Source organism: Barbus barbus, assembly GCF_936440315.1.
Source record: "Barbus barbus genome assembly, chromosome: 9".
In the NCBI taxonomy this organism is placed as follows: Eukaryota; Metazoa; Chordata; class Actinopteri; order Cypriniformes; family Cyprinidae; genus Barbus; species Barbus barbus.
Genome location: NC_136737.1, coordinates 1,427,100 through 1,437,500, shown reverse-complemented (window position 1 = coordinate 1,437,500; position 10,401 = coordinate 1,427,100). Strand labels below are relative to the sequence as shown.

Below are 10,401 nucleotides of genomic sequence, written 5' to 3'. Positions count from 1 at the left end.
AGTGTGTCGGATCAGATACAATGTGTCACATTCAGCATGAGATGAATCACCTACAGAACAATCAGATCAGACAAACTATAGAAGTTACAATGTGTACGATTCAGCAACTTTAGATCAGATGCAAGGTGTCCGATTCAATTTCATTAGATATAATGTGTCGGATCAGATACAATGTGTCACGTTCAGCATGAGGTGTGTCACCTACAGAATAATCAGATCTGATACAATGTGTCAGATTCAACATCAGACTAGATACAATATAGAAGATTCAATGTGTCAGTTTTACAGGATAATCAGATCATTGTATCACAAACATAATGATCAGATTCGGGATCATTAAAAACAATGAATCCGATACATTGTGTGCATCATTAGATCAGATACAAAAGAGAAGATTCAACTTTATTAGATATAATGGGTCATATACATCATTATTAAATCAGATAGTGTTTTACATGTACAGATACAGCATCAGACTCAATATAGAAGATACATCACATCAGACACAAACCGTCACATAAAGCATTATTACATTTATTCATCTAGCCGACACAATGTATTACACAGTATCATCAAATCAGACACAATGTATCACATTTAGCATCATTAGATCAGATACGGCATTATCAGACACAAAATGTCATAGACAGCATTATTGAACTTTTTTGTATTATCAGTCACAGTGTATCATAAACACTCTCATCAGATGTGATGCAGTGTATCAGACTGTTGTGGAGATCCTGTTCAGCATCTGATCGACTTGACAGCTGTCAATCAAAAACAAGAGTTGATCAGCTGACCCTGTTTCTCAGCCAATCAGCATCTGGCATTCTGTCCAATCATGTGGTCTGCCTGAACGGTGTTTATGTATTCAACAGCCACGACACACACACACACACACACTCGCTCAGGAAGGTCGTCAGTGCATAAATGCAGGCGTTTAGTGGCAGTAAATCACATCAGCACCTGCTGTGGAGCTGCAGGGAGGTCTGCTCTGTGGTCAAGCAGATTGGATTCAGATGCTTGTCTGTGTGTGTGTCTGCAGTCGGGTCAGTTCAGCGAGGACATGATTCCTACGGTCGGCTTCAACATGCGCAAGATCACCAAGGGAAACGTCACCATCAAGGTCAGGAGATCACTCTCTGTTGAGCTCAATCAAATAACACTGCAGAGCAAAACATAAACATCACTTGAAATATTCATGTTTTATATGCATTTACCTAAACAAGTGCATTTAACAATCATTTTCCAATAATAAAAAGTTTTTTTTTAATAAGAAAAAAGTCAAAGAAAACATTGCATAAATTGTGAGCCCAAAAAATGAACAAATGCACACATCTACACACATTTTAGTGTTGACTGTATTTTACTAAAGTAATTGTAAGATAAATAATCTAAATTTAATTTGCAATTACTTTATGGGAATTATAAGTTTATCAATAACTATAAACATTTGAACCTAAATCAGCAGCTCCTAAAAATAACATGCATATTTTTATGTATTTAAAATAGATATTTTTTATTTTCATGTTTATTTAGTAGTTATTGTTAAAAAAATAGCAAAGTTACACCAGTGTTTTAAATTGTAATCAGACGTTTCAAATTTCACCATAAATTGCAAAAGTTGCAATTGCAAATTTCGCAGAAAAACACATAAAAAAATAAATAGTGAAATAAAATATTGCTTTATCTGCAACCATCTTGCCTGTTAAAATTAAAAACTAAATGTATAAAATTGAAAAATATGCATTTATATTTTTGGCATCTTTAAACAATATATAATATTAAAAAAACATTAATTATTTAAATAAATTTTTAGTATTTATTGCTAGAAAATCAGACCACTGTTTTAAATGTAATTAGCAAAAAAAAATAAAAATTGCTTTGTTTAATAAGTTGTGCAATAATAAGGCTATATAATACTGAGTGTCTGCTTGTTGGCATGTGCTCTACACTGTACTGTGATGAATGAATGAATGATTGGGTGTGTGTTTGTTGTAGTTGTGGGACATCGGCGGGCAGCCGCGCTTCAGGAGCATGTGGGAGCGATACTGTCGCGGCGTCAGCGCTATAGTGTGAGTATATTCATAATCTCAGGTACGTCATGATGTCACGTGTTCGTAACAGATCGCACGCGTGTGTCGTTCAGGTACATGGTTGATGCGGCCGATCCGGAGAAGATCGAGGCGTCCAAGAACGAACTGCACAACCTGTTAGACAAACCGCAGCTGCAGGGGATCCCAGTGAGTCTGACCTGATCTTCATCTGAGGACTTCATGTGTTTAGATCAGGTTTAATAAAGTTGTTTCATCTTTATGTGGTTATTCGATCATACAAGTGTCCATATTTCCTCAGGTTCTGGTTTTGGGCAATAAGCGAGATCTTCCTGGATCTCTGGATGAGAAGGAGCTCATCGAGAGAATGTGAGTTCATCCGATACAGCTCACAACTAAATACTAAATATTTAAAAATGAATGCAGTCTGATTGCGATCTGATGACTGAAAATGCTTGTTAAATCATGTGATCTACAGGAACCTGTCGACCATCCAGGACAGAGAGATCTGCTGTTACTCCATCTCCTGTAAGGAGAAGGACAACATCGGTAAGACGTTAGATACTGCTTTAAAATAAAGCAATAAGCCCCGTGAAGCCGTGGTTTACAGTGAATTTATAACGGCTAAGGGGTGTTCTTAGGTACGATGCAAAGCGTTATAAAACGGTTATTCCATATATGTAGTAAGGTTTCACAGAATAAAACAGAGCAAATAAAGTGTAATGATATTGATAAAAACATTATTGTTCCACCAAACAATGAAGTTCCTCAGAAACAGTGGTTGCCGAGCAACACACAAATGTAAACAAAGGTGTATGTTTATGGAGTAATTTACAACAGCTTCGAACGTGGCTCAGCCAATCAGAATCAAGGAACTATCCATAAATAAATAAATTATAAATAAATACAGTTTGACACCATATTCGTGTCCTGCAGCACAAAAGCAGTCATGAGTAACACAGGTATATTTGTAGCAATAGCCAACAATACATTATATGGATCAAAATTATACATTTCTCTTTTATGACAAAAATCATTAGGATATTAAGATCATGTTCCATGAAGATATTTAGTACATTTCCTACCATAAATATATCAAAACTTCATTTTTGATTAGTAATATGCATTGCTAAGAACTTCATTTGAACAACTTTAAAGGAGATTTTCTCAATATTTAGATTTTTTTGCTCCCTCAGATTCCAGATTTTCTAATAGTTGCATCTCAGACAAATATTGTCCATCATAACAAACCATACATCAATGGAAAGATTATTTATTCAGCTTCAGATCATGTATAAATCTCAATTTCAAGTAATTGACCCTCATGACTGGTTTTGTGCTCCAGGGTCACAAATGTCAATCAGATTAAACTGTTGAATTATTTAACACTTCTATTAAGTGTTAAATGTTTATATGCTCCTTATAATGCTCTTTCTTCAGCGTTTTTGTCACTTTGTGACTCTTACAGCAGCGCTTAAACCTTTAGATATCAGGGAATTTTGAAATGTGATTGCTAGGAATAAAGAAGTACGTTTCTGTTCTGTTAATCACGCATCCACTAATCACAAATAACTGTAAAGTTCTTTAAAAACAAAGAAATTAAAGCATAAGATCACTTTTAACAGGCTGTTTGTGTTACTGTACCTTTAAGAAGTCTCTTGAAATGTCTGTGATCGGTCAGGTTGCATACTGAATAAATGCATATGTGGGCGGTTCTTATGTTAATGAGCTCATTGTCATGTGTTCCAGACATCACACTACAGTGGCTGATCCAGCACTCGCGGACCCGGCGGAGCTGAGGAGGCGGAGCCGGCATCTGATTGGAGGAACTGCATCATGTGATCAACTGCATTTTAGGCGCTCTTGATTTCGTTCTAAACAAACAAGCATCTGCCCCTCCCTCTGTTCTTATAAACTAATCCACATCATTTACATCGTTTGAACGTTGATTTTTACTTTTACTTGAATGTGCTTTTTTAATGGTTCGTCATGAAGTCGCATGACGCGCGCGTCGTTCTGCGTGTTTGCTCGGAGATGGGATTGAACCGCGACTCGACGCCCACTGCATCTGTCGGAACCAGCGCTCTATGGTCACGTGGTTTTGGGCGTTTGTGCCGGCATCTTATTTTAGCGTTTCAACGTTGTGAGAACATTCCACATGCTCCCTGATCGTTCACTGGGAGAAGTCGTTGATGTACACTATTGTTTTGCGTTTAGCAAGACATTACATGTTAGTATTATTAGCCTGTTAGCCTGACCCGGTGCTGGCGTCCTCATCCCGTGGGCATCAAGGTCACATGGTCTGCGTTAATATTGTAGCATTACGAAATCTTTTTATCTGAAAGCATATGAATCAGTTCGAAGAGTTTAACATGTCCAAATGAAGTTTTTATGTTTCTTTTGCGTTGTATCGTTGACGTGGGTGGGTTGTCATGGCAACCGTTCGAATCGCGTTGTTATTTTTTTTTAGGAAAGTCAGTCTGCGAGCGCGTGCAGAACAACATCAGTTTTTATTTGATTCTCGACGGGACAAACCGACAAACGTTGATCTGTCTTTGTCGGACCCGCAGATCATTGCGCAAATAAAAACAGCGGAGATGCGGCAAATGTTGCGCGAATCTCCTGCTGAAGTCCAGTGTTGTTTCTGAACGCTGTTCCTATCGGGAGACATGAAGATCTCGTGATTTTCATAGCTTTATTTTGTTTACAGCCTGTTTCGTTTTTGTCACACATGTGGATGTTTTTGGCCTAAATTATAACGGTTTATAAACACGTCGGTAGATTATATATATGTAAATTGACATATTTCAGTTGTTTTTGGCATGTTTTTACATGTTTTTTCACAGTGTTTTTCAACTGGATTATGTAAATAGCAACTTAAACCAAATGAGATCTCCCTCCTGAGCGTTACGATGTTTGTCTTAGTGTGATTAGCGTCCTATGATAATAATAATAATAATAATAATAATACAGAAGACCCTGCTCATATCACAGCAATCTGAACAAATGGATTGTGTGTGTGCGAGAGAGAGTGTGTGAGCGATGGTGTTTGTGTGCACAGATGCCGTCATGTAGACTAGAATAATATTTACTTTATAAATGCCGAAGGTTTACTCTGTTGATTTTTCGCAACTGTTAATCACTTTATATTCATCCTCACTAACGTTTGATTGTCATGAGTTCATAGTCTACACTAGAGTGAACGACGCAATGCGACAGAATGGCGGTAATCAACACTTACGAAGTTATGTTACAGAGTCAACTTTGATGTTACGAAGTTTCTGTTACGACACTGGGTTACAGCGATAACCATAGTTACAAAAGGTATTTTTACTATAATACAACTGTCATTGAAAAGTGACGCAAACAGCTTTGTTGACAATAGCAGTTATTTACAATTTAAATAACAAAGTGGTGAACTTGCAACATAGACATCATTAGTATTATGAAGCCGTTGTAACAAAGTAGATTTTGGCGAAGTAATTCGTGAAGTCAACCTAAGTTACATTCGTAATTCACAGCAAAGTGGATTTCACACAATTTAGTCACTTTGTCGCGTTGCGTTACTTGTTTCAACGCTGATCGCAGAACGCTTGTATTTCTGCTGCTGTTGTTGGAGCTCATGTTCACTCCTGTCGTCAGTTCATCATGGAGATGAGCTCATCCGGGCTCTTATCGTCTTCTGTATGTGTGTAGATTTAATTATTTTTTATGTCTAATTACATGTGGCCATAATGTTTGTTTTGATATTTTAATTGTTTGTAGCAGTGTTGCACTCTTTTGTTTGCTGGGGAGTCATGTGATTTTCCCCCCTGCATGAATCATTATGGGATGGAGCTGGTTGCCATAGTTACTGTATAATCAGCGTGTGATTGGACCGAGCTCGATGATGACACCCCCCCTCTTTATATGGATCAGACAGTAACTTTTTAAAGCAGTCACATAACAGATGTTTCTGTACCAGACTCGATCAGTTCAGTTGTTCCTTTGGGATCTTTCTATTCTCTCGTACTCGCGGTGATAACTGTACATGTTGTTCTTGTTATTTACAGATTATTTAAAGATGAAATTAAATGATTTCCCTCTCAGAACCACGGTTTCTTCTTTCTTTAAGTCGATGTGGTTTTGATTTTAGGTCTAATTCAGTGATACTGGACAAAAATGTACTTCATGAAATTCGTTTTAAAATAAAAGAGAAAATGTTGACTTTTTAAGGAGCTTTATTAGGGAAATAAAAACATGAGTTTAATTTGGTGGTTTTGACCTAAATGAGAAAAGTATCATTCAGATCATACTGTATTTCTGCATTATATAGCATGTACTGTGCCCCATGTTCAATTTTCTGTACTTATGGAATACTTAATAATATATACCGTATCCCATAATGCAATGTGCTCAACTTACCTTTAAAAACACAGGACTACTGTGTACTACACAGAGAGCAGTATACAAGTCTTTAACTTCACCAAAAGAGGGCAGTATAGACTATCTGGTATAATGGCAAATAGACAAATACTTCTCTGAATAATTATTAAATAAGATGTAATCTCTTTAGCACAGTTATTCTCTAAATATTAATTTATGTGGACCATAAAAAATGCGTATTTTATGTTAAATTAAGAAGGCAATAAATTTGTCCCAAAATACATGATATTCATTGATTTCAGATTGAAATAACACCATATCAACCGCACTGGAGACTAACGGCTGATCGGCGTCTTTCGCGCTCTTTTTGTTTAAAGGTACACACACTCGCTCCCGCCTTCTGTTGGTTTTGGCGGTTAACGGGGTTCATATGCGGTCAGACCCCTCGCTGCTGTTGGTTTTGGACTCGTCTCGGTTATTCAGCCGGTAGGATGTGAGAAGGTCAGAGGTCAGTGTTGTCGTGGAGACGGTGGCAGAGCGGATGTCCAGCGGGACGCGGCGCTGCTGGGTCGGATCTGGAGCGGCTCTGAGAGGGTTTCCACGGAGCTGCATCTCCTTCAGCGGAACAGAACAAACAGAGCCGTCGACACTCACACAACTCTTAAATTAATATATAATGAACACACACTGGCTTTCACACAGCTTATTGTTACTCCACAGTACTGTGCTGTTCCCAAGGCATTAATATGCGTGTTTATATGTTGAACGCGGGCCCACAGTGCAGTTTTCTGTGTGTCTAATCAGTATTTGTAGGATGCTGATTGTCATTCATGAATTCACATCTGTGCCAGAATAATCCTCTCTCAGGGACAAAACCGTCCACAGAATGTGACCCTTTGTGAACGGCTTCAGTTGGGAAATCGATTCATAAATGATGTTTTAAAGTATGTGTACTGTTTGATTAGTTGTAGTCGTAGTTTACAGAAGTTATGATGTAAATTACACGTTTGTCAGCGCGTGTATTTTCATCTGGCGCTGGGTCACCATAGCAACAACGCTTTGATTCGCTAATATTATTGGTAATAATCGTAAAGGTTTATGGTTTAGAGACAAAACTGTCAACAGAAGTTAGTTATGTGAAAACAATGACAAAAGACACCTGGGGTTGGGGAGAGCTTTCAAATCTAAAATCGATTCAAGGGCCATATTCCACCGAAAGGGTGCCATTTACTTCCAAAACTCTTAATAAAAAAAAAATAATTTTCTATATTTTTTAAAGACTGAATCTAGTAATACACATATTTAGCTATTCAAAATCTGTATTGGTCCATCTCATTTAATTTTTTACCCAATTTCTAAGTGGAAGATGGATGCATTTTTCTCAGTCCTGTTACCAAAACTCAAAAGCATGTTTAAAATTATGTCAACAAATTCCTTCATTTCCCCCTCATGCAGGTGTTTATTTTAAAGAAATGGTTGGTTTCAAGATCAAAAAATATTATTTTTTATCATAATTCTTTTTTTTTTTAATTTTAAAGGTGACTCAAACCTTATCAATTTTCTATGATGCAATTTATTAAACAATGGGATAAATTATGGACCTAACTAGTGGTTTAACATTATTTTTTAAAGAAAAAACTAAGAGGAATGAAACTGGTAACAGGAAGGAGTCTCCATTATATTAGTATGCAGGTTTGACTACACACCTGAGGTGTTAAAGCCTGTACTGATATACTGAAAGTGTTGAACACTGACCAGTGAGCTGACCTCACTGATGAAAAAGGCCATGCTTCTGTTTAAATCTAGGGGTCTGCAGAGGTTTTTGTTAGGGTTATGATTAGTTATAAGATAAGATATAAATAACTAAAAAATAACAAATATTAAATTATAACTGATATTAGAAATAACAAACTTAAATAATATTTTAGTTTTTCTTTGGATATTGTTTTGTTATAGCGCAGCTCACACTCAAACGCCATTCTATATACGAGTCTAATACATAATTGCCACAGGACAGGACTTTCAACATTTTCTGTCATACTTGCAGGAAAGTAATATAACATGCAGGAACAGCCACAGGTTTTCTCTGGGCAAGAGCATCGTCTCAGTGTGGATAGAAGGCCAAAACGTTGAGAAAAAGATGGATTTTCAAGTTTATCTAGATTAATATGGATGTAGCCAAATATTTACATTAATATGATTACACTACTCACTCCTGTTACTTTTAGTATATGAGTAACAGGACTGAAAGTAACAGGATTGAGATTTTAGGATAAAATTAGGAATTACATATAATCTAGCCACATGGAATACATGCTAATATTATGAGAATACTCAGCAAATTATAGTGATTCACCACAGATTTGTATTTTTAAAATAAACAAGTAACATCTAAGAAATAATTTAGGTAACAGGACAGTATTTATAATGATGCACCCAGCCACTGTTACAATATCATCAAATACACAGAAAAGAAAATAAGAGCACATGCTTCTGTGGGGTGGTGATGGCGCAGTGGATAAGACACATGCCTTTGGTGTGAGAGACCCGGGTTCGAATCCACTGTGAGACACCAATGTGTCCCTGAGCAAGACACTTAACCCCTAGTTGCTCCAGAGGCGTGCGACCTCTGACATATATAGCAATTGTAAGTCGCTTTGGATAAAAGCGTCAGCTAAATGAATAAATGTAAATGTTCTGATCATTTCATTGCCTTCAGAAGATCCAGATGTTATAATATTCTGTTGAAAATGTGTTGTGGATTTTTCCCAGTTTTTTAGAGTAACAGGACTGAGTGAAAACCTGGGGACACGACTAAAATGTGTATTTTATCCAAAATATGATACATTTATTTTGAAATAAATGTATTTAAAGCAGAGATGGGATATGGAGGTACACAAAAATGCAAAATAAAAATGATTTCCGAAGGATTTTAAACATTATATTTAATGTTCAAATATAGCGTTAGACACTGGAGACATGTACAAATGCTATATTTTCAGTGTTTTAGGTCAAGGAAAATTTTACCAGAGGAGGTCGCCATAGCAACAGTAGACTAATCGAAAGTTCTGGTTAATAATAGCATTGAGCAGATATTATATTTTCAACCATACTTCATTTTAGATTTATATTTTACAAATATATCACAAAATTAAACATTATATTAGCCTACGTCAAGGTTTCACAAACTGGGTTTGTGAAGAAACTGCAGGGGGATTATGAGTTTAATGAAAGCTAATAATGAATTAAATCATAAAAATGTTAAATTACAACCAATAATTTTAAAATGAATCAAAATAAAACACTAAAAAGTTAAATATTTTATTTGTTTACCTGCATGCCAAGTGACCGTTAACCAACAAACTTTGAACATGCAACTTCATCATTATTTATATTATTTACAATATTTATTTTAACATCTCAGGGATACTTCAAATATAAATATATTAGGTGGAAGAGGATCAGATGACAAAAAAGTTAGTGAATTTGTGCATTTTAATCTGTTTGAAATTTTGAAATTCAAATAAAAATGAATGTGTTCATCAGTAGTTGATGAAATGTCGAAACACTTCTAAAACCTGAAATGATTTTTGTGTAAATCCAGTGTTGAAATACTGTGTAGCACCTGACTAATGACAGATCTATGTGTGAACGTCCTCAAAACTGAAAGACTTTCTGAGTGTGTATAAGCGGTAGGCTATTTTAGAAAGGAAAATTTAAATCATGAAACCGAGGAATTAGGGAGAATCAATAAATTATGAATAATGTATTGCTATTGTGTAAATAATATGTAATATGTAACTAGTCTGATTACGAGTATTTTAATTTGACATATAATAGTATTGAACTTTTAAAATATATTAATCTCCGACATTTTGCACAATTTGACCACAAGGGGCGCTGTTGTGGAAACGGTTTCTTCTATGATCAAGTTATGTAAACTTGCATAAACTATTGTCATGCTTATATGTAGCTATCTGAA

General features: G+C 36.0%; 1 protein-coding gene across 1 annotated transcript in view; it reads left to right on the top strand.

The window, feature by feature from the left end:
* LOC306874818 (ADP-ribosylation factor-like protein 8A) overlaps window positions 1-6,145 on the top strand; it is a 6,773-nt gene extending 628 nt beyond the window's left edge. Inside the window, exons 2-7 of the mRNA XM_079425085.1 lie at window positions 1,046-1,126; window positions 2,002-2,075; window positions 2,150-2,243; window positions 2,356-2,423; window positions 2,533-2,603; window positions 3,804-6,145. Of these exons, the coding sequence (XP_079281211.1) occupies window positions 1,046-1,126; window positions 2,002-2,075; window positions 2,150-2,243; window positions 2,356-2,423; window positions 2,533-2,603; window positions 3,804-3,853 (438 nt within the window). The 3' untranslated portion in view covers window positions 3,854-6,145. The remainder of the gene's footprint in view (window positions 1-1,045; window positions 1,127-2,001; window positions 2,076-2,149; window positions 2,244-2,355; window positions 2,424-2,532; window positions 2,604-3,803) is intronic.
* The last annotated feature ends 4,256 nt before the right edge of the window (window positions 6,146-10,401 follow it).